The 25,245-nt window shown below is 39.1% G+C and overlaps 1 protein-coding gene across 6 annotated transcripts in view; it reads right to left on the reverse strand.

Annotated features, from left to right (window-relative positions):
* Positions 1–574: 574 nt before the first annotated feature.
* Positions 575–25,245, reverse strand: part of KIF15 (kinesin family member 15) — a 60,057-nt gene continuing 35,386 nt past the window's right edge. For all 6 annotated transcript variants that reach the window (XM_044753860.2, XM_044753859.2, XM_014852448.3 and 3 more), the window contains 19 exons: positions 22,343–22,534; positions 21,126–21,233; positions 20,598–20,703; positions 19,703–19,868; positions 16,776–16,926; positions 16,484–16,569; positions 15,398–15,467; positions 14,936–15,022; positions 14,219–14,323; positions 13,266–13,388; positions 9,686–9,832; positions 8,948–9,049; positions 8,517–8,681; positions 6,937–7,046; positions 4,373–4,445; positions 3,864–3,901; positions 2,771–2,936; positions 2,383–2,514; positions 575–2,059 (listed from right to left, as the gene is read on the reverse strand). In XM_044753860.2, coding sequence (XP_044609795.1) covers positions 1,997–2,059; positions 2,383–2,514; positions 2,771–2,936; positions 3,864–3,901; positions 4,373–4,445; positions 6,937–7,046; positions 8,517–8,681; positions 8,948–9,049; positions 9,686–9,832; positions 13,266–13,388; positions 14,219–14,323; positions 14,936–15,022; positions 15,398–15,467; positions 16,484–16,569; positions 16,776–16,926; positions 19,703–19,868; positions 20,598–20,703; positions 21,126–21,233; positions 22,343–22,534 — 2,190 coding nt within the window. In that variant the 3' untranslated portion in view covers positions 575–1,996. The remainder of the gene's footprint in view (positions 2,060–2,382; positions 2,515–2,770; positions 2,937–3,863; positions 3,902–4,372; positions 4,446–6,936; positions 7,047–8,516; positions 8,682–8,947; positions 9,050–9,685; positions 9,833–13,265; positions 13,389–14,218; positions 14,324–14,935; positions 15,023–15,397; positions 15,468–16,483; positions 16,570–16,775; positions 16,927–19,702; positions 19,869–20,597; positions 20,704–21,125; positions 21,234–22,342; positions 22,535–25,245) is intronic.

Genomic DNA, 25,245 nt, shown 5'->3' on the forward strand with positions numbered 1-25,245 from the left:
GCTGGCAACACCACAACTAAGAGGCACAGAACAGATTCTCCCCTGGAGCCCTCAGAGAATGGCCAGCCTTGCCAACACTTTGATTTTGGACTTCTGGCCTCTAGAATTGTGAGAGAATAAGTTCCTGGTTTCTGTGTGTGTGTGTGAGGAAGACTGGCTCTGAGCTAAGATCCATGCCAATCTTCCTGTATTTTATATGTGGGATGCTGCCACAGCATGGCTTGATGAGGGGCGTGTAGGTCTGTGCCTGGGATCCGAACCTGCGAACCCCAGGCCACAGAAGGGGAGCACATGAACTTAACCACTGTGCCACTGGGCCGGCCCCACATCCCTGTTGTTTTAAGCCACTCAGGTTGCGGCAATTTGTTGGGGCCGCCCTAGGAAACTCATAGAAGCGATGAGACCCAAGCCTCTTTATTACCAGCTTCAGTACTCCACTTCTTCCCACCTCCAAGGCAGTCAGTGTCTACTCTCTACCTTACACTGAATTTTAGCTCTTTTTCTGTTTCTGGCTCTTAGGGATTTATTATATTATTGAGAGTTCAACTATGCATTAGTTTTTAAAAATTGTTTTCCTTCAGCTTTATTGAGGTATAATTTACAAACCATAACATTAACTCATTTTGAATATAGTTGAATTTTTATTACATTTAGAGTTGTACAACCATCACTACAAACCAGTCACATCAAAAAGTCCCCTCATGCCCACATGGTCATTCCCACTCTCATCCCTAGCCCCAAGCAACCAATGATTTGCTTTCTATAATTTTGCCTTTTCTGGACATTTCACATACATGGAGTCATATAATATGTGGCCTTTTGGGTTTGGCCTCTTTTGCTTAGCATTTTTTTTTTTTTGAGGTTCATTCATGTTGTAGCTTCTATCAGTTTATCTCTTTCTTATTGCCCAGTAGTATTCCATAATACATAAAAAGTGTTCTGTATCATTAGTCATTAGGAAAGTGTGATATACCACTATACATCCACTAGGATGGCTATAGTAAGAAAATCTGACAATGACAAGTGTTGGTGAAGATGTGGAGAAATTGGAACACACTGCTGGACGGAACGTAAAATGGTGTAGCCAGCGCGTCTGGAAAACAGGCAATGTCTTAAAAAGTTAGAGATGCGCTTACCAGATGACCCAGCTATTCCACTCCTAGGTATCTACTCAAGAGATAGGAAGCAGATGTCTGTACCAAGACTTATACACGAATATTACAGCAGCATTATCCATAATTGCCCCAAATTGCCAATGGTTCAAATGTCCATCAAATCCACACAATGGAACCCTAGTCACAATAAAAAGGAAGGAAATGTGGATACACAGAAGTTCCCTGAGGGCAGGCGTCTGTGTGCTTTGTACACTAAGGACCGGGGCCTGGCATACAGTAGGTGCTCATTAAGTGTAAGGTGAATGAACAATGCAAACCACTGGATTAAACTGTTTGTTTTTAAAAGATTTTATTACATTTTGAAAAATGGCCATATTTACAGTCATAAAAAATGCTCATGAGAAAACTTAAAGTAGGAATACAAAAATAATCTCTATTAACAAGTTTGCTTTTTATACATGCTGCGCAGGCAGTCATTAACCTCACTGCGAGCTGTGAAACCACTCCATACTGTTCGAGCTTCTGACGGAAGACTCAGAGATTATAGCAGGACCTAAGGAAAAAATTATCTGGCCAACGTCCACCGTAAACTTTAGCTACAGGCTTTTATTTTAAAAAGACGAAAGGTTTTCCCAGTTTTTACGGTTCATTTAAAGCCTTGAAATGAGGTGGTAACGCCTAAGAGCAGACTGCTGACTGCCGCAGGGTGCAGACGGGCGCAGAACGTGCATCAGGAACTTGAAGGCCAGCACCCCCACCACAGCCACGGTAAATCATCACGGTCCTTAACTCAGCTCTACAAGGGAGCAGGGAGGGCTTACTTTCATAAGAGGGAAAAAAGTCTCCAAACAACGTGATGCCTGGGTAGTTGAGCAGGATCCTTACGATTCATTCTTTTTCTTTTCCTTTAAAGATGCATTTTCAGCAAGCAATTTTTCTCTCTCCTGGTAATTTCAAAAAAAAAAAAAAAAAAGGAAAAGGAAAAAATTAAGACTCCAAGTCTTTCAGGAAAGTATTCTTGGCATTCATTAAGTTTATATTTCTAGTTAAGACTACAATTTTCAATTTGTAAAATACTTAACATTAAACAGGAATCTGATGTGTACGATAACTGACTGAATTATGCTTGGAATGGCAATGACTGAATTTTTTTTGAATGCAGGAAGTTCCCTGAAGAAAGCAGTTAAGTGATTCAATAATTAAATTAAATTTTAATTATCATTTTAAAACCAGAGTGAGTTTATTCAGAATAATTTCCAGAGCTTACCTCGGCAAGTCTGACATTTTCCTTCTTCAGCCGCACCACGTAGTGAATCTTCTGATGTATGTTTTGGTGACCCACCAACTTCCCGTTTTCCTCAGCGAGATACTCCACCTGCTTCCGCAACATTTCCATCTCCTGCAGGTACATCAATCCAGGAGGGAAAAATGAGCTGCTTTTAATTTTTCTTTTAAAATAACATTATTTCATGCCTTCCAAGAGCACAGGGAATGAGAGAAGAGCCCAGGTTCCCAGCTTTGGGGACCACACATCTCTGCATATGGTAGAGCTGCTCGGAACCACAGGACACCCCATCACAGACCTGAGCGTCGTGCTGATTGGTTCTATTAATTCACGCATCCTAAGTAAATGAAAATCCAACACACAAATGCACCTGCAGTGTTCTCTCCTTTTCTTCATAAAATTCTTCCAGTTTTGATCTCAGTTGTTCCTTTTCTTGAAACGCTTTAGACTCCAAAGTTCGGGTTCGCTCGACCTCCTCAGTCATTCTAAGGTGGTCTGCCTCCTTGTGCTGAAGGGCGCTCTGCACTTCTTCTAGACTATAACAATAGATATCACTTTACGGTCTTCCAAAGGGACAGAATTACAACACAGTACTCAAATCTATCTCTTTCCCCCAAGCCCAGGATTTGGATCTAAGAGGATCGCTAACATTCAGTCCGCTCCACAGCACAGAAGACAGCAAGAGCTGCATACATGCTTTTTTGTCGTTCTTTTACCCAAGATTTTCATTTTGGAAAAGTACTCAAACCATTTTTAAAGATTGGCAGCCGAGCTAACAACTGTTGCCAAACTTTTTTGTTTTTTGCCTGCTTTTTTCTCCCCAAATCCCCCCAGTACATAGTTCTATATTTTAGTTGTGGGTCCTTCTAGTTGTGGCATACGGGACACTGCCTCAGCATGGCTTGATGAGCGTGTGCCATATCTGCACCCGGGATCTGAACCAGCAAAACCCTGGACCGCTGAAGTGGAGCGCGCAAACTTAACCACTCAGCCACAGGGCTGGCCCACATTTTTTAAATAATAAAAGTTTAAAATGGAAACTTTTAGATTCAGCCCGCTTGGAGCAAATGTAACAAGTATTATTATAGTCTGCATGATTTATGCATGAGCCTCAGGGGGCCTCAAGTTTTAAACAAGAGGAAACCAGGAGTCATGAAAAGAGAAACCTGGTCAGTTATATTGTTCTCACTGTCCACAAGGAGAAAAGTCATCCACTTCTTCAGAGAAACTAAGCATTTCCTGGCACTTATCTCTTTAAGTTCTTTTTTTAGAGTGGCTTCATGTGAGGAACCATTTTGGCAAGTGGTATTTAGGAAAATAATTTTGTAAACATCTATTACATCCACATATGACTGCAGAGGGAGAGAAGTTAGTTACCTTGTGGATGAAATAAGAACTTCTTCCGTTAAAAGAGAATAAAGAAAAGATCAAGAAGAACTTGAATTATAAAATAATGCACTTACTCTGCTTTCATTTTCAGCATTTCTTCAATTAATTTATTCTATAATAAGATAAAAAAAGGAGAAAGATTTAGGCTTAAGTTCTTAACATTGCTAAAAAAAGATTGAAAGTAACCAGTCCACTCTCCTTCATGGTAATAAAATCAATTAAACCAACATCCTTTTCCACAATCCCAGGTACACATACATAAAGGGGGTACCTATTTACAAGACTTCAAGTACTGTGCCCTCTAAGGCCTCAAATAGGCACTTGGTACTTGCTTCTAAATGGAGAATTCTGTGGGTATCCTGAGCAGTAGGCTTACCAGCTAGGCATGAGGACAAATTCAGTCTTAATTCTCAGCTATGTCTAAATGCTGATGGTGAATATCAAACTTAACAGTGGGAATAGAGAAAAGGCAGAAATTTCAATAGTAAAATGGTTTCTAAAATATATCATCATAAATGCTAACTATAAAAGCATTTCTCAGACAAAAGAAATTGCAAGTATTATGTAAAAAAAATTATCATACTTTAGCAAGTCTTTCTTTGATAATTTCTTCTTGCTCATTCTTCAGCTGCTGATGGTCTGGATGATTCTGTTCACTGCACAGAATAGGGAGGGAGGATGGGGAAAGACTGTCAAGTACAGACAAGTGTCAATTTCATATCTATTATATGCAGCAATGCCAAGTTGTGCAGAGAAAAGCTAACTCTGTGGTGATTAGGTCAAGTTTGCAGTTGATAAATGTGATCAACACATGGGGATAAAATAAGGCACCTCCTCAGAATTCAGGATTCCTCTCATACCAAAGTGAGATGAGAAAAACCGGGAAATCTAATCAAGGCCCAGTTGAAAGTAAAATGAAATAGAAACAGTCAAGACTGGTACCATCTGAAGATCAAATGTGAGTAAAAGGGGGCTGAGAGAAGGGCAGTCTAGGGGCCTGGTATGAACGTGATCAGCTGGGAGGGGGCATCTTTGGGGGCGGGGAGGGTTCCGTAGGCTGGCCTGGCCCGTGGAGCCCCTGACATCCCCTCTGCTTGGATTTCATAGTCAGTGGCAATTTTCTGATGACATTCTGGCTTCCCATGTATGCTGACACGATGTATGCTGGTGGTTGGATTCCCCAACCACCAGATATAAATCTCTTCATGGAAAAGGAATGCTCCTCTATATAAAGGAAATTACATTCTGGATGATATATCTGTATCATGTGAATTTGATTAATGTGAGTCCATCTCTGTGAGCCTGACCAGGTCAAGATAATAAATTGAGTTTCTGTGGGCAGCCCCTGGACCAGGAGACATGCCCCTAGGAGAAGCTGCCTGAATGCTGTAGGCTTCTCTAGGAATCTCTCTCTCACTGGTGAGTAAAAGATTGTTTCTTGAAGGAAAATAGAAGCTATGTAGTTTCTTTCATTTAATGGATCTGGTAACCTAGACAAAAATGGTAATGAGATCTCAATGAGGAAAACACCTAAAATCATTATGGAAGATGCGTTTTCTGTGCTCTAATCTAGGGGTGAGTAAATTTTTTCTGTCAAGAACCAGATAGGAAACATTCTAGGCTTTGGGAACCAACTGGTCTCTGTCACAACTATTCAACTTGGCTGTTGTGATGCAAAAGCAGCCATAGCAGTATTTAAATAGAGGGACAGGACTATGCTCAATAAACTTTATTTACCAAACAGGCTGTGGGCTGGATGGGACCTCAGGGCTACAGTATTCTCCTACTCCAACCTTTCATGAAGAAGGTTCTGTATGGCTCCTCATATAAGGCACACAAGGCTATGAAATACAGTGTTTTTAAGTGTGGTTTTATAAATGATTGAGACGCATTCTATGTTCCATGCTCAAACTAACTCTTGATGAAACGCAATATACTAAGCAGAATGCTTTTCTTTAATATGACTGGATGGAGCATATGGAAACTAGGTGAGCAGACTGTGGGCCACCTGCATCTGAATCACCCAGAAGGGGCAGTGAAATCCCTAGAAGGGGATGCCATTACAATGAGCATCTCCAATGCTCACTAACACTTGAGGAGAACCGTGTAGGAAGAGATTTTTAGCACAGCCCCAGTACCAGCCTCCAGTAACCGCTGTCTCATTTGGGTTTTGGACAGTGCTGCTCAGGGCTGCTTCTGGACAGGGATGGGGAGCTGCAGGGGTGGGAACGCATCTGTCAAAGACCTTCTGGCAACAGTCGAACAGCAGACACCCCTAATCTGGGCAGTTGAATTCAGTAAGGGCCTCCATCCCTTTGATTCACTTGACCTTACTGTGCAATTTTACAGCCCCCTCATACCCCATCCCTCGGAAGGTTAATAGGCAGGATCATAATTCAACCTTGTCATACTTAATAACTACCATTTATTGACTCTCCTCTGCCAAACACTAACCAGAATTTTATACACATTATTTTTGGCCTTTAAAACACCTTGTGAGAGAGCTATCATTTTCCTCATTTTATTGCTAAGGAAACTGAGGCACTAAGAGGTTATAAAGTGTGTCCAAAACCACACAACTTTCAAGGGTCAGAGGCAGGACATAGCCTGGGTGTGGTTGCCCCTGACACTATGCTGTGCCATTAGAAAATACAATTAGAAAATTGCCTTAGCTGAAGCCAAAACACACAAACACACACACAGAGGCACCCAACCCCAAGGGAACACTCCTCTATAAAGCTCCTGCCCAGCTCTCCCTGGCCCGTGAGTCACGAAGCAAAAGCAACCAGCAGGGAGTTCTCCCTTTTCCTGCAGGACCTCTCGAACTTTGTCTTGCTGATGCTCCCCCACCCCAACCTCAAACAGAATTAGACAGTTTGGTTCAAGTATTTCACGTGTTTGAACTTCACTCAATAACTCTACAACAATGCAAAGGTTAACAGAGTAGGCAAGACCATGAATGCCTTATTCTCCCAGCCTGGAACAAGCAACACCCTCATCAGACCTGATTCAAAAGCAACTGACGAGCTTCTCCTGGGTTAGTGGGAAACATCAGACACACTGTGAAACCAATTCCAACCTCGCTCACTTAACTCTACCCAGGCAGGCCAAGCTTTAGCCCAGGGAGTTCTGGTGGCTCTTTCTCACCTGTTGTCCTTTTGTCTTTTAACATCATCCAGCTGACCTTGCAGGAGCCAGTTTTTCTCTCTTAGCTGCTCAGCTTCCTGGCGCAGGTTTTCCATTTCACACAACTGCTCCTAATAACAAATCAAATCATGTCTTTTCAGAAAACACATTACAGTAGGCATTATTTTGCTCCCCAAGGCCATAACTGAGACAGGCATTCCTCTTTGAAGCTCCTCCTATGCACAGAACACTGCACTGGGGATCACTGGATAAAAAGTAGACTACTATATGTGAAACTCTTGGGGGCCTGGAACCGTGCTTCATTTTCCTATCCACAGCATCTTAAACATAGTCTCTTATCAGTTACCGCATAACTCATTAAATTCCTTGTTGAGAAAAGATGACAAAAAGTCCCTACTTTGGCAAATGTTCTGTTTGATTCTATTTAACAGATTCTAATTAAAAAAAACAAACAAACTGATGTACCACAGCCCATCTCTCAAAATACTTAATTGGATTTTAACTTGAAAATCATGAGCATAACCATCCAGAAGAAATAAATACCTGTCTGCAAGGAGAGTCCTTTTTGATTTACTTCTACTTGTGTGCTGTTTGATTTCTTTTAACCTGACCCAATTTCTTCTAAGTACCAAGATCACGCCAATTTGGATGACAGCTACACTCCAGAGACAGCAGCATACTGAGAGCTGCCCTACATAAAAAGGCCAGGAATGATCCCCTCCGTGAGAAACAAAGCTGAAGAGTGATAGCATCTTCACATACTTCCCGTCACTTGGTTAGAGTAAGCTAATTTTGTTCCTAAACAAAAACTCACTGCAGAGCAATGACCTCATAGGCAAAAAGGTACCTTCTATGGGGCCTAACGTCCTCCCTACCCACCCCACACACACCTACACGTCACCTACCCAAGCACGCTTCCACACGTCTCTCACCCCTAAATGCTACTAAACATACTCTCCCCACACACAAACACCATACCCTCAAGTACCTGGATAAAAAAAAACTAGAAGGAAGTTTAAAGAAATGGCAAACAAGAGAAACGTATTTCTAACTATCATAGACCAAAGCAAATCTAATATACAAAAAATGCCTAAAAATCATTGAGAAAAAGTCCAACAATAGAAAAATGAGTGAAGGATATAGTTCATAGAAACAGAAAAACAAAAGATGCTCAACCTTACTCCTAATAAGAAAAATATAAATTTAAAATTACAATGAGATAACATGCTTTAGCTATTAAATTGGTAAAGATCTAAAAGTCAAACAGCACTGTGATGAGAGGAACTGCTGCAGCCTATATGATATGATACCATCACATAAAAACAGATGGAGTGGGGAGACAATGCTTACAAACTTGCTTATAAACGCACCGAAAATTTCTAAAAAGATAAATAGGAAACTGACTACACAGGGAGCCTCCACGGACAGCAAACCAGGTAACTTAGAGTCAAAGGTGACAGGAAGACTTTTCTCTGTCTGCCCTTGAATTGTGCACCTTCTGAATTTTGTATCCTCAGTAACCATGAAAGATACTGATTATTTTAAAACATTAAATTTATTGGAAAAAATTACCCAGTTACCTTCATTCTGAGGATTTCAGCATTTTTGACTCCTCTGTCTTCACTTAACTTTGTTACAAGACGCTGCAAAGAAATCTTAGAGGCTCTTCCATCTTCTATCTCTTGTTCTTGTGTTTCCAGGAGTTTTGCCAAATGTGTTTGAAAATGAGGTGGTGTTTTAGGGCTCTAAAATAAAATCAAATTTCATCCAATACCTGATTAAGTGACGTTATAAAGGTTTCATTTTAAATGTAGATGTCAAGCATAGAGAAAACAGTCAGGCTATTTAGCTTGTTATTCTAATTCTTGTCTAAGTAAAACAAATAAAACACTGGTACCTTTTTATCAAGTAAAAACCAGAAAAGGTGTTAGTGACAATCTTTTTCTATAAAAAGACAGAGCTATGGTCTTAGTAATTTCCAAACTTTTATCTCACACAAAATGAGAAGTACCTGGGGATACTCAGCAGCAGAGTCCATCACATGTTCTAGCTGCTTCATTTTGAAATTATATTCATTCTTTTTCTGTTCTACTTCCTCTTTCTTTTGGTTTAGCTGGGAAAATCGAACAGATGTAAGGTTACAAGTTAGAAAATAAAATGGGACATACAGTCCAATGAGAACAATCTTCCCAAGGCATGTGGAAATAGGCTTTTTACATTATTTTTTCAGGACTTGATTAATAATTTGAAAAGCGGTAAGATATTAAAACAAAACTGTAGCAATTTTTAAAGTAATAAACTGTAAAATCTGGGGTTGCCATTTGTGTCTGTCTACCTTAGTTGCTACTATAACTCTCTCACCTCCCTTTCCCTCACAAATTTATTTACACTTAAAAAAAGAACTTTCTTTTTAAGCTTCACAAGTAATCAAAGGGTCTTTCGAGGAAAATTACAAAATATAAAACAGCAGCCAAAAATAGGATAAAAATCAGCCATAATCTTACTGCAGTGGTTAGAACTTGCTGGCACATGTCAAGGGTTGAGGGTGGGCAGGAAGACAGCCAAGCACGTCTAAGCCCACAGTGCTGCTGCCCAGCTCCGGAAGATTGATTACCTAGGCGCCCCGTTAGCTCACCTTTCTGTATATACAGAGTTAGCCTCGGCAGGACGTCATGACGACCTCGACAACCATGCAGTCCTCCTGGCCACCCCCCGGCCCCATCCTGAGCGACAACCCCCTGCATCTCACCTCATGCTGAAGTTCCTGGATGAGGGCCTCCTTCCTGGCCACCTCCTCCTGGGCAGACTGCAGCAGCCCCAAGTGCTTTTCTGAGGCCTGGGTGAGCGTGTTCAGCTGCTCAGTGGCATGAGCCAGGTCCTCACAGAGCATATCCCTCTGTGAGGGGACAATCCCCACAAAGGACAATTTAATTGTGGTACTCCAATAAGGATTTGCAAATCATTACTATGTTCAATTATGAAAAGGTTAAGAAAACTTTAAGAATTTCTTTTTGCTTTTGTTCTACTCGATTCCAAGACAAACCAAGCAGTTAATATTTAAGTGAACAGGTCTAGAGATAAACATAGTAAATTCATATAGATATCCCAATTGAAGTTTAATTGCATTCCCCTCACCTCCAGGATCTCAAAACTGATCTCTTTCCTTGGGAGGACTTGAGGTACAGGTCTGTAGCTTGCCTGCTGTCTCACCAACTGACTTTAGTCCTTTATGCATTGGAAGGTAAACAGCTATAAAGATGAGTACCCCTCAGCTAGTTGGGGAGGGGCTGGGCAGTTCAACAGACTGTGATACCTAGTTACAGGCCACCAAAGTTTAAGGGGGCTAGCTTGATGGAAAGAGGCAGAGAAAAATAGCAGTCCTGTAGGTTGCATATGTAATCCCTACCAATTTTGAGCAGAATCTGCTTACCCTAACTCTCCAAATATGCATGTATATATGCATATACATAGTAATGCATACAATTATATATACATTAATAATACAATATTATATATACATCACAGATACAATAATATGTGTGTGTATATATACATATATTCTTGATGTGCTTTCCCATGTACTCACTCTTTTATTACATCATTTTCATTGGGTGGGCTGTTTCATCTGATGGATGCACCACAATTTAACATATCACTAAATATTCTTGTTGATTTTAATTTTTTACTATTATATGCATTTTATACTCATATCTAGATTATTACTTGAGGCGAAATTTCTAAAAGTGCAAACTCAAAGCGTATACAAAAACTTTAAGGCTATGTGTTACCAGACCACCTCCCCAAAGGCTGAGCTTAAACCTCACCAGAAGTTTGAGTAATCACCCTTCTCTGTACGTCTTCCTTGAGTCTTAATATTTACCAGTTGTGAGATCAAAAAATAGCTCTTATTTTAGTTTGCATTTCTTTGATCCCAAAGAAGTTTCCAGTCACTATATTGCTCCTTTGGGGAACTACTCATGCACCTTCTTATGTCCATTTTCCACCAGTGGTGCCTCTGTCCTTTCTTGCATCTTCTGACTCATAAGAGCTCTTCTGTGTATTAAGGTGATGATCCCTTTGTTATCAGTTGTAAATATTTTCCCCATGTCTATTGTTAGTCTTATTTTTGTTTTTAATATTGTATAATCTTTCTCTATGGTTTCTAACCTTAACTATCAAGACTTTTTTCAAAGGGCCACTCAATTTCAAGATTAAATATGTATTTGTATTTTCTAATACTTCATGATTTCATCATTTATACAGGACTCTAATCCATCTAGAACTTGTTTTCGTTTTGGTAATAGCTAGATTTCCCTTTTTTACTCTGGCAAAAGGCAGTGTGGAACTGAATTCTTAGTCCACATTTTATACTTTGTGGCTTTTGTGGACTAACTTTTCAAATGGCCTCCTAAAAATATTCCTGGCTAACACGTATTAAGCACCTACAAGGTGCGAGGCAGTGTTCCAAGCACCTTCCATGTATTACCTCATTTCATCTTCACAACATCTTAAGGCAGTACTGTTATCTCTACTTTAGAGTTATGACAAATGAGGCAGAGAGACAAATGTAACTTTCACAAGGTCACACAGCCAGAATTCAGACCCTTAAGCAGTCCAACTTGACAGCCTGTGCTCTTAACAACTTACTATTCTACTCCTGATTTCCTTTGACACAGATTTTAGTGGTCTATTTTAATCTTTTTACATCGTATGTACGTTGGCAGCTTTAAATCCTTTCTGGGATATAGGAAGATATTCATACAAATTACTGGGTATATCCATCTTAGATATCCCCACAGGTTCTTAAAGTTTAAAACTGGTATGTATAAATTTATTTCATTAACTTTCCCTAGGCCTCTATTTTCTCTACCTTAGAGGTACACAGAACCATCTTTAGTCACCCAGGCCTTGGCACCCTGGTGCCCACTCTGACTGCTTTCTCTCGTCACACCACATATCCCACTGGACACCAACTGTCACCTGTAGTTCTGAAACACTTCTCAACTCCATCTAACCCAGTATTCCCACTAGCACTTCTTGGTTCGGATCTTATCACCTTCTGCCTCGGCTTAACGTCTACGCAGTCCGGGTTTCCTAAAGATACAGCTGATGCCCCGTAAGCCCATTCACTACACAGACTCAGTCTGTCTCCACCTCAGCTCTCACACCTCAAGCCAGTCACACTCAACTGCTCCCTTTGCTGGGGATGCTCTGCAAACACAGTTCACAGCTGCCAAGCTTCCCTCCCCAGCAAAGTCTTGTACAAATACTATCTCCTCTGGGCAGCTCTTTGGAATCTCCCAGGCATAGTTACTCCCCTCCCTCCGTTTCCTGTGCGCCCAGGTCATTTACTGCATCATAATACATCTGTCTCTTAAGCTAGATTGCATGCTTTGAGGCAAGCAACAGTGTTCCAATCATTCTTCCACTTCCAAATGCCAGGCCAGGTACAGGTTGTATGATACGTGGGTTCGATAAATATTTGCTGAATTTGTTTCATGGGTAGCAGAGTTTACTCATGAAAGTTTAACAAGAAAACTTTATTTCTAAAGCAAGTACAGAGTAGTATACACAGTGGGTTACCATTTGTGTAAAAAAAATAGAAGGAAACTAAAGGTATATAGGATTTGCCTAAAATACCTCTGGAGAAATACACTTGAGGGAAGGTATATAGCTTTATATATTTTTAATTGTGAAACACGTGACAGTACTGGTTAATTTTTATTTTATTTTTGGTGAGGAAAATTGGCCCTGAGCTAACATCTGTACCAATCTTCCTCTGTTTTGTATATGGGATGCTGCCATAGCATGGCTTGATGAGCAGTGAGTAGGTCTACGCCCGGGATCCAAACCCGTGAACCCTGGGCCACCAAAGTGGAGTGTGTGAACCCAACCACCACGCCACTGGGCTGGCCCCATTACTGCTCAATTTTAAAAAAGATAAATTTACATCAACAACAAGAAAGAATTTTTAAAACCCACTTTAGCTAAAACTTAAGAGGAACCTGTTAAGCAGCCCTTTCTTTGCTCCCTGCTGCTACCATCACATCCAAGTAAATGCGTTTCCACTCTGCTCCCCATTCAGAAGAGGATCAGTTATAGGAACTTACCACGGTGTTAGCACAAATGAATGAAAATAAATCAACTAGATAAAATATAATAATTTTAGTGTTATCTATTTGTTGCCTAACTACCCTAGGGAAAACAGCTCTAACTATTACTTATTCCTTTAAAAAACCCCTCTATGTATTAATGATAATCTCCATACACACATATACACATTAACAAGGAATAAAGCAAAAAGAGAGTCATGATGTGTTAACATCTACCTCTAGGTCCTCAGAGATTAGTCTCAGTCTAAGGGCTTCCTTCAGGTCCAGAATCTCCACTTCTTGTCTCTGAATCAACACTTTGCTCTCTTCTTTGTCAACCAAAGTAGAATTGTATTTGCACTGCAGAAAAGAAAGTCATGATAAAGAGCTGTCTGTTTTATTATCTATTTTTAGATTAAAATAACTTAAGAATGAGTCTGAGTTCCAAAGTGATGACCAGATTAACACACATTAATTCAATAAATACTTGAATGAAGGAATGGAAGAATAAATGCATGAATGGTGAAGAGAAGTGGAAAAATCCCACAGGTATCAGTGAAAAAACACCTGGTTTTGCCATCTTTATCATGTGACTGCCTTCAGAAATAAACGTGGAGTGCAGCAAGCTCCATGTGGAGGAGAGGAGTGAGGAACACTGATAGAACCCTTACCTTGACCCAAGAGAAGGAAGAAGCATCAACATTCAACTTGGATATATACTCAGGAGAAATAAGTCATTACTTTAGGAAATGATAAAATCCAATAATAGAAAAACAAACTCACTTTCTACATAATTAATGTCTCTGAACTTAACTAAAATACGTTATTTTCTTCTTGAAGCAATTAAGGAACACCACATACCCTTAACTATCACAGGCAACAACCAGTCTGTTTCTGATCTAGTTTGGATCAGCAAGTCCCAACTGGTGCACTGAGAACACCGTTCCCGGGTCAGTGAAATCCGAGAAACCCCAAAGTCTACACTGCCTCTCGGAGATGCACATTGCACGTTAGCATATTAAAGGCTCTGCAAGTTGTGGAAATACAGAAATCCGTTGAGCTTTAACCAGTATTTCTAAACCAGTTTGACCGCAGAATCTTTCCCTGGTGGAGCATTTGTTAACCTCTGGAGGGGTCTGTGAAGTGAGCCTCATGCTCAAATTTAATATCTTGTTGGTGACAGAACTTACACTTATGTCCTTTAGTTCTTGCTTCAGGGTGTCTATAGTTTCTGTTTTCTCACGGACTGATGTTCTTAGCTCCTGGATATGGCTCGTGAGCTCAGCTACAACTTCCTGACAAGGACAGAAACAATATCTTCATATCCAATGACATTAAGGAGGAGATCATTTTAAAATGATAAATCATTTATTTTTCCTAATGACAACAGGAGAAGTCAATTTTATCTTAGCAAACATCATGTCAAATTACATTATTAATATTACCAATTCATATTTTAATGGCTTTATACTGTTTTATTTAATTTTTTGCTTTGGTTTTATGAATGAATAAGAGTTAGACATACAAGGAATTTATACCTAATTTTATACCTGGACATACATATTATGTTTATTATTCTAGTTAAAGTCAACACCAGGGATTTGAGAATTTGTATCACGGGACTCAGGGTCAACAAGAAAGGGTCACGCTAATGGCATCCTAGTTAAAAGGGGCAGGATGTGTTTCAGAAGCATTGCCATCAAGAGTGATAGAAGAGTTTGCAACTGAAGTTCTGCAAAGAATTAACTTAAATAGAACACCTCATTCTCTAGCAACCTTGGAAGATGAACAAGGCCTAAGTACATCCAGAAAAGCTAGCTATCAGTCACCTGGGAGCAGGAGACTGGAATGGTAAAAGCAGCATTTATAACGAAAATGCAGAGGGATATAGCTTCAACCTTACCTACCTTGTCAGCATCTCTAGACTTCTCCAGAGAACTGATTACTTTTTCTGTAGCACACAAACTCTCTTCTAGTTTCTGTACTTTGGCCATCTATGGGGAAAAGAGTAAATATTTTTAGAAAAAGAATTAAATCACAAAGTTAACCACACAGACCTATAAAAAAGGGGGGGTTGAAATCTTTTCATATTATACATTGTACACTAGGAGTAATACTTGAAAATGATAACTTGCGTTAAAAGACAACAATTTTGTGGTCTCTATCAGCAGACTACCAGCAAATCATGATTATAGCCATCTGGAGTTAGAAAAAGAGGAGTTGAAAAATAATACAACCAATCAAAAATTTAATCTTTTTATTACCAATTTTAAACATCTGAAAGCTGAAACAGTTTAATGAACCACTTTAGACATCGGGAATGAAAGTTATGAACGTCAAATTTTAGAGTTGGAGTATAGGACATTTACCTGCTGCTCACACTTGGCCATCTCTTTCTGTTTCTCCTGACGTACAACCTCAAGAACTTCTAAGATTTCTCTGGAAGAGAAGAATTACCTTTTACTCATGACATCATTCAATGGAAAGAGGAACTGGGTGTATTCACACAAAAGAGATTTAGTGCAATGCAACTGAACTTTATTAGGCACATACTTGGTGTCAGATGTTGTATTCCAGTAGGAGTCAGAAATTTGAACTATTTCTTCAACAACTATTTAATGAGAACCCATTTTTGTGCCATGACAGTTTATTTTTCTTCAGAGTACTTAGGACTCCCTAACATAACATATAACACATAGTATTTGTTTATTACCTGTCTTCCTGTGCTAGAATGCAACATTCATGGGGATGGGGATGTTCTGTTCAGCCTTACCTCTAAATGTTCTGGCATTTACCAGAATTTTTCTGTCTTGTTGGATATCACTGAGTGTTTGAATGAATGACTAAATGTTAATTGTCTGTTTCCCAACTAGATGTATGTATCCACTAGATGAATACATCGCTGTATACCAGGACCTAGAGAAGAATCTATCTCATATTAAGAACTCTATGAGTATCTGTTGAATAAACAAATTCTTCTCATGATAATCATCTGGTTGCCTGATGCCAAGAGACTGACAGATTACCAAGGAAAAGAACTTGGAGAGAGAGGGAAGAAAGACAACAGCATTCATATAAAAAGACTAGGAGGAAAAAAAGAGCAGCTAGGAAAAGAATAGTAGACATAGAAAGAAAAATTAGTCCCCATCTTCCAATTATAAAAGAAAGTTAGAAGTCATCTTATTATATATACTGTGATTTATTTATAGAAGGCCTTCAGTTCTGATCACAACCAATTGCTATTTATTCAAAAAGCACTATAGCTAGTTACTGAATATTTTGAAAAATTAAGTTTCTCTACATAGCCATTTACACAAAATAATCTGATATTCATTTTGGAATGCTTAAAAAAAATAACTTTACAGGGTATTAGCCGTAAAAAAAAACCCCAAGATAAAGAATGTGGTAGTAAATGATATTCCAGTGAACTAATGGAAAAGATAAATAGCACTCACTTAGAACTGTTTTCTTTATCTTCTTCAAATTGTAATAATAATTTGTTATTGCGTTCTTTTTCTGCCTCAAAAAGCTCCATCAAATTCTAAAAGACAACGTTATATTAGATTTTAAGTGATTGTTACTAGCGCAATGTGTAGTCAACAAACACATCAAGTACCTTCTAAGTGGCAGGCACTGCGGGCCAGCACAGGAAATGAGGAAGAGGTCAACAGTCCTTGCCTTGCACTCCAGGGAACAGTCACACATCCAGGACAAACTCACCAATAACCAACAGCCTTCTTAACTTACATTCAGGTCAGATTTCAGAGTTTCATTTTCTTTTTTGCAGTTTTGGAGGTTTTTTGAAAGTTGGTCAATTTCAAACTTCATTACTTCTTGTAAGTTGTCATAGGAATCCTGTAGGCAGGCTTTGGTCTCAAGAAGCTTTTCATTTTCTAATCTTTATCAGGAAAACATTTTCACAATGGTAAATATAAACATTAAATGTAGTTCTGCTAGTCAGATTATCTGCAGCTCAATTTCGCCCATCTATAGACCATTCCCAACTTAGAGAAGCCTTGACAGACGTAAAGCTCCTCATAAACTCAAGTGAAATGTCCATGACTCACAACTATGTAAGACACACCGGGCCACAGAGCAGTCTGATGGGGATGGAGAAGACAGGGTGGGTGCGTGTTAGCTTGCAGCCTTCTATTTCCTCAGTCTCTCTCCCATGGTTTCAACCAGACATGCTTAACCGACTAGCAATTTAGGGTGATGAGAGTCATATAGGGGGTCCAGACCTAACCCTCATGTAAGCTAGGGACTGGCCGTTAATTTAGTTTTGTTGATAGCTCAACTCTATCCATTCATCACATATTCTCCCAACTCTAGGATGGTTTTTGGATGGCAAATGTGGCTTCGATCTGAGCAAGAGAAAAAACTCCCTCAGTATAGAACTATCTTTTAATTCACATGATTATTATGTACCGCTCTTTAGGTTTTCATCCTCTCATTCCCCTCTGCAACAGAATGTGACAGGCTCAAGCATCCAGAGCTCAGCCAGGAACTAGTAAACAACCGGCCTGACCACTGGATCATGCAAAACAGATGTCCCAGCTTGTCCACGGAGGGTCATTAGACATGGCTCTATCTGCTTTAGTAACTCAAAGCAGAGCAGAAGCAGCAAATCATAAAGTGGTATAAATCAGTGGCTAAAGATGGATATATAGATGATAGATGGTAGGGAGGGGAAATGTACTTATGGTACAAACCGCATATATAGCAGGCAAATAACTCAACAAACAGGTAGCACTGTTGTGCGGTTTCATGCAGTGGCCTTAACAACCTGTGAGCGCCACGATGGAGAATAAGCAGCCCAATAGTGATGTACCCAACATTACACTTGAGACACTGCAAAAAAATTCAATGATGTCCAATTTAAAAAGCGAGAAAGTATCTGATATTTTTAAGATAGAATTTAAGTACACAGCCAAATATAGTGGATTCTTAACATTTTAAACCTAGTTCAACTCTGACATGTAAACATGACGAAATGAAGATTCAATGAGATTAGCGGAGTAACTTTTCAAAAAATCACACAAAACTAGTTTATGACAGAGCCAAGATTAGATTCAGTGATTCAGATGTTAAAAATCAATGCCAGGTGTAAGAAAAGACAATAGTGCACCTGTGATGATAAATGGCAACCGACCTTCAGCCTTGGTTTTGGGGACACAGCACAGGGGTGGTGGAGGCTGTGCTGACCCACACAGCACATGCCCCTCTCTAAAGGAAAGGAGCGATGCACGCGGTGGCTGACAGCTCCCACGCAGGAATGTGGGCCCAGTGCCACCAAACTGACTTTTAAGAGGATGCTGAAATACGAATTTTTACAAAAAAGCTCTCAATTTTAAAAATGCTATGTTAAACTTTCTTTTAAAAAACACTGGGGAGGCCCAACAAAAACATATCCATGGGTTGATTTAGCCTGCACATCTCAAGTTTCTTCCTCTATTTTAATTCCTTGTTGTAAATTTAGAAAACACTCAAGAGCTACAGGTTTTAATCTTTGCAACTTCTACAAAACTTAAATTCAAGGTTTCCCATTAGCAGCTTTTCTAGAGTGAGAAGTCACACTCATACCACACTCATGGTATCACATTCAAAATGTCCATTATTAAATTATTGCCATGGACCCAGGAGATAGCATCAAAAACACAAAATGGGGGCTGGTGCAATGGCATAGTGGTTAAGTTTGCATGCTCTGCTTCAGTGGCCCAGGGTTCGCAGGTCTGGATCCCAGGTGCAGACCTACACACCACTCATCACACCATGCTGTGGTGGTGACCCACATACAAAGTGGAGGAAGACTGGCACAGATGTTAGCTCAGCGACAGTCTTCCTCAAGCAAAAAGAGGAAGATTGGCAAGAGACGTTAGCTCAGGGCCAATCTTCCTCACCAAAAGAAAAAAAAATCCACACCAAAAAAACACAAACCGGTTTTAAGTTATGTTTTACAAAAGGCTGAAATTAGCAAGAAAAAAACCCCAATAAAACCAACAATTCACATCTTAGATTACTTTGTTTCAAGATTACCAGCACCTGACTAACCACCTAGCCTCCAGAGACTTACTGTGGACAATGGTGACAACTATTGATTTGGTCTACCTTGGACTGTCCCTTCTAATAAGAGCACACTTTTCCCTCTGGAACAGTCACATCACCTATATTGGGCCAACATCACCTCAAACCCTTGGTAAATGACTGGTCCAAAGGTAAGTAGATGACTCAAGCAAGAACAATTCAAACTTTTCCTGGGATTGATATATAGCTGTTGGGAAGAGGATTTATTCACAGGGGTTATTAATGCTGGGAGCCAGAATATGGAGCTGTCCGAGGCAACCTGTTCCCTGTCAAATAGAGGAAGGCCCTTGATAGCAGGAGAGAATAAGGGCAACACAGAGGGAAGCAGAGCAGGGAGAAAGGGAGAGAGAGAGGGAGAATAAGACAGAGAGGAAGAGAGAGAGAGAAAGAATGCGCAGTGACAATATTGTTTGAGACTCAATCTAGTTTGTTCCTGAAACCAAAATAATCTCTGGGGCTTCCCAAAATTGTGAGTCAATAAATTACCTTTCTGTTTAACTAGTCTGAGTTGGGTTTACAGCACTTGCACTTCAAGCAGTCGTGGGTTACAGGCCAATTAGGCAACCTAAACCATAACAGAACAACTCTACCTGACATTATCTAGTTGAAGCTGTACATGCATGTGCTTTTCTGAAAGGTTGTTGAGTTCTTTCTCCTGACTTGCTCTGAATGAACTATACTCCAATTTCACTGAAGACAGCTCCTTGTCTGCAGAATGAAGAACTACTCGCAGGTCATGCACCTCACTTTTCAAAACTAAAAAACAAACAAAACAAATCCTCAACAGCTTTCTTTACATATTTTTTTACAAAGTAGGCAAATAAATGTGACAGGTACTCTTTATACAATGAGCAAAAACAAGCTGAAGAGATTTTAACTAAGGATGTTGAACAACCAACTGGGAGGTACCTAAGAGTGCTGAGATTTCTGTTTTCTTCCTCTCCCTTGCTCATGGTTTTTGGTATATTTCTACCAAAAAAGGAGGAGTTAATATCTGTCCCTGGCTTGTAGGTCACTTGATTTTTCTACATTTCTCCTGTAGAATTTGCATCAAGACTCTTAATATAAGGGAAAAAAATCATGATATTTAACATATTTTAAGTATCCTATTCTTAGTGATTGAAAATCCCTTGGAAATGTACCAGAACTTTCCAAAGTGGATTACATACTTCTGGTTTTCTACGGAAATTCCAACTGGAAGACCAAAGAAAATATAATGGCTATCTTTTTTTTTGATTTTCAAAGAAGTATTAAAACTTTAAGCAAACAGCTGTATCATTTGTTTGTGAGCAGTCCTAGAGAAATTACCCTTTATGATATATTACTATTACCACTGCCATGCAAACTCAAGTCTGGTCATCTCATTAAAAACAAACAAACAAAAAATGACCAACCAAAAACACAGGGACAAGATTTACTCATATGAGTAAAAAGATACTGAGTTACAGGATTCAGATCACAAAGCTCCCAGATGTTCAAACTTACAGTCATTCTTAGTTTGAGTGTCCAGAAGCTGCTTTTCAAGGACATTCAATCGTGAGAGATGCTCTTGCTGCTGTTTGGTCCAATCAGATCTTTCTGATGAGAAAAGCTTTGAGAAAGAGAGAAATTTACTGGAAAAGGAATAGTGGCATGTCAAGATACCGCCCAAATCATTACCTTGTTTCTGTCTTTAAAATCTAGTTTTATAAGGTCTCTGACCAGAAGAAAATTGGTTGCTCCTGTGAACTGCAGTGAGGATGAGCAACAAAGGAAAGGGTCACTGTAAGCACCTGGACCACCCAACTTGCTTTCTTCTGAACAAACAGCTAGGGATCCATTTGCACTCTTGACTAAGTGGGCCAGATTTCAAGGGTGTGTCTCTCATTATCAGACACTATGTGAAGCAAGAAAGTAGAGAATACAACTCAAGTAAGTCTTGACTGAGGCTTTGTGAAGTCACTTTCTTCCTGCAATAGTCTTACTTTGAGGATTTGTGTCATACGTTTCCTGAGGCCACGCTCTCGGTCTCACCTCCTGCATTTGTGTAGAATGATGTTCCAGTTTGTCGACGTGCTGCTGGAGCTTTAGGTTTTTATGCTGTTCTTCATCCAACTTGACTTGAAGGGCACTCATTTGTTCCTGCAACACAAAAACTTCAGATGTCAAAAATCCTTTTAATGGAAATATCAGACATTCCACCATTTCTTCTGCATTAAAAAAACAAAAAACAAAACTCAAAACCTCATATGGACAAAGGTATCAAAGGCCAGTCTGGAGCCAGAAAACAATTTCAAAAGACTACACTACTGGTTTCTCACGTTTCACAATTATACTTATGGTCCCTCAAAGTGGATAATTTGAAACACAAAGGAAAGAAGTGATTAAAATTAAAATCATGAATTGAATCATAGAGCCATCTTGAGACTTCTAAGAAGCTTTCACAGGGCTACATGGAGTGCTTTCACCAGAAAAGCTTCCATGCTTCAGAAAGGGCAAAATTTTGAAATTTGGGCTGGTCTGACTCACTCTAAGTTTTACTAGACAGTAGAAAAACTTTTTAAAAAAATAAACAAATCACCGGGGGCTGGCCCCGTGGCCGAGTGGTTAAGTTCGCGCGCTCTGCTGCAGGCGGCCCAGTGTTTCATTAGTTCGAATCCTGGGCGCGGACATGGCACTGCTCATCAGACCACCCTGAGGCAGCGTCCCACGTGCCACAACTAGAAGAACCCACAACGAAGAATACACAACTATGTACTGGGGGGCTTTGGGGAGAAAAAGGAAAAAATAAAATTAAAAAAAAATAATAAAAAAAATAAAAAAATAAACAAATCACCAGAATTCTGAGATAAACAATTTTACATATTATTTCAAATACACGAAAAGCCATCTAAAATTTGATCTGTAAGAAGATTCTTTCAACTACAGTATTTTAATTCCCTTTAGCAGACACAGTACTGTGCCATATAAACCAGTTCTGGAACCTGAAGCTAGTGGCAAACTGGTCTTTTTACATATGAGAGAACCAAAGCCCAGGGAGATTGGAGAGTGACTTGCTAAATACTGCAAAGCGAATTAAAAGAACAACAGTAGGCCGATTTCTAAGCCAAGGACCTTTACAAATCCATACTTAAAAAGATACAATTTTAATACTAAACAGGTTTGAACACTGCAAATTATACAGAGTTAAAATGATATAGAAAATTTGTTTAAATGAATGTCTATTTATTTTTTCTAAAATTAAACATTACCTGCACCATTCTGAGCTCTTCAGAAATGGCCTCAAACGCTTGTTCATTCATCTCAGGCGGAATGGGCTCATTTAAGATATCATCATCTAACTTGCTAGAATTCTGAGTGTGCATAGAGCCAAAGCTCCCTACTTCAGGGCTTAATTTTGTTTGAGGCCAAAGTTGATAAGCCTTGGTTGGTGTAGCTATAATCTGCAGCAAAAAAATGATTACAGAAAACAACATTAGCAGATGAAAAAATAGCATATTTAGTAACTGTGTGAACAGAGAAGATAAAATTGAAATTCTATTCATCAAAAGAAAAGAAAAAGTATCCTTGAGAGGCAGCATAGAAGTGCCCAAGTGGAAACAAATTTATCAATTCAATAGAGTCTCAAATAAAATTCCAGCAAGATTTTAAAAAATGAAACTTGATAAGCTGATTCCAAACTTTATACAAAGAATAAATGTTAAATACAGGAAAATACAGTTAAAAAGAGAACAAATTGGAAAGACTTCTCTGGCCAATATAAAAATACATTATAAGGGTACGGTCAGGGGCCAGCCCAGTGGTGCAGCGGGTAAGTTCACACTTTTGCCAGTTTGGATGCCAGGTACAGACCTACACACAGCTTGGCAAGCCACGCCGTGGCAGGCATCTCACATAAAATAGAGGAAGATGGGCATGGATGTTAGCTAAGGGCCAGTCTTCCTCAGCAAAAGAGGAGGATTGGCAGGGGATGTTAGCTCACGGCTAATCTTCCTCCAAAAAAAAAAAGGGTACGGTCATTAAAACAGTCATTATTAGCATATGAATAGTCAAATAGAACACTGGAAAAAATATGAAGTCCAGAAAGAGAATGATTTATATGTGGAAAGTTCAAACTAGTGAGAAAAACATGGACTATTAAAAAAAAAGTTAAATCCCTATGTCATACCATTCAAAAATAAAACAGCAAATGCATTAAACATCTCAATGTCAAAACAAAATTATAAAAGTGGTAAAAGAAAGTAGAATATATTGATGGTCTTGAGACTGTGTGGGCCTTTAAAAAATGCAAAAAAAGGAGTCAAAAGGTAAAAGATCAATAAACCTAGCTATACCAAAATTTTAAAACTTTTGTACAACAAAAGTATCACATACAAAGATAAAAGACAAGCAACATGATGGCAGAGTATAATGGCAGTATAGGTAATAAACAAAAGATTAACGTATAAAAACTACAAATAAGAAGAAAAAGATAAACAACTAGTAGGAAGAAAGGCTTTTTTTTCATGGAAAAGGATATACAGATGGACAATGAACATAGGAAAAGATGTTCAACTTCCTTAGAAATGAGGGAAATGAGAATTAAAACCTTAACAAGACATCATTTTTCATCCATCAGACTGTGGAGCATTAAAGAGCCTGACAATGCCAGTTCCCAGGGCGGGTGCTGGGGAATGAGTGCTCCCAGACTTCCTGGGAAGGCACATGGTGCAGCCACTCGGAGGACACTTCAGCAGGACTGACTCCAATGCTGAGACATCCTAAGACTACCACTTCTCCTTCACAGAATCCACCCCAGAGAATGCTTACACTGGAAACCAGCTAAATAAGCCAGGGGTCATCCAAAACAAGGAAGGCTAGGTTTAAAATGAGGTAGAGCTCTAGGCACTAGTTAATGTGGAAGACCCAAGGCATATCCCTGAGTTAACAGAAGCCCACTGCGGAATAACATATGTAGGATGATTCTATTCATCTTTAAAAACAAAGCACAACAAAAAACAATCTATAACTCTACATAATCTTCTCAGTCCATGTAATATTTACTGTACAAAATTGCTAAGAAAAAAGATTCCCAAACTGATAACAAATTGCTCCTGGGAATGGGGGATGAAGGACGAGATTAGACTCAGATTGGCAGTGGTGCTCAAAAGGAGTCTTAACCTAAACTTGTATACATAGGTATATTTTTTTCAAACAAGGAGAATGTATTCATAAAGTACTCATACAATTAAAAATGGACAAACAACAAAAGATCTGAATTGCTATGCTACTCTCAGCAAACTTTGTAATCCCTTTTGTCCTGGTTTGCTCAGCTATAAACAAAAGAAGCGGGCCTAGAATGCCAGAGTGCTTCAAGCTCTGTAATTCTGCTGGGCTAAGGGGCTACAGATGCAAATTACAAAACATTTGGTGATATTCTGCAAGCATTTTAAAATAATTTCCTACACAGATATTAAAGGTCATCTTTCTTAAAAAGCAAAGAAAAAAATTCTACCTTTATAAGAAATAGCATTTTTCCAGGTTCAGTAATTCATGAAATATCTATATAATACATTTTTGTGCAAGTGCCAAAACAAACCAAAAAACAAAAACAAAAAGAAGGTTCTTTTTTTTCCCTTCGGACATGGGACAAACTCTAAAATATCATTATTAAAAAAAAATCAAGGTGTAGAATGATGTATACTATATGCTACTGCTGCGTAAAATAAGAAAAAGAAAGAAAACAAAAACAAAAAAAGACTTGGTGACATTGACTGCCTCCAAAGGGGGTCCTGGTTGGCTGGAAAGACAGCAGACAGAAAGAGACTTGTCACCAAATATTCTTTGTACCTTTAAAAATTCCAGTCATGTGAATTACCTAATCAAACAAATGAGTAAAATTACTTTTAAAAGCAGTTTCCTATTAAGCGAACAAAAAGCATCACTGCTAAAGACAATCGTTAGCGATAAACATCTATTTATTTTTAAGATGTATAGGGAAAGTTTTTTTTAGCTGTCAGGGAATTTGGTACAAAAAGCAACAATCACCAGCATCAGCATCTTCACTTCTTAGCCTTCTGCTTCCCTCGTGTACTCTCCTTCTCTCTCCTCATCCTCAGATGTTCAATGTTTTCTTTCATGAGGACTATGGTTATTTATGCCTCCTGTTATCCCA

Source organism: Equus asinus, chromosome 21 (assembly GCF_041296235.1).
Source record: "Equus asinus isolate D_3611 breed Donkey chromosome 21, EquAss-T2T_v2, whole genome shotgun sequence".
Lineage (NCBI taxonomy): Eukaryota > Metazoa > Chordata > Mammalia > Perissodactyla > Equidae > Equus > Equus asinus.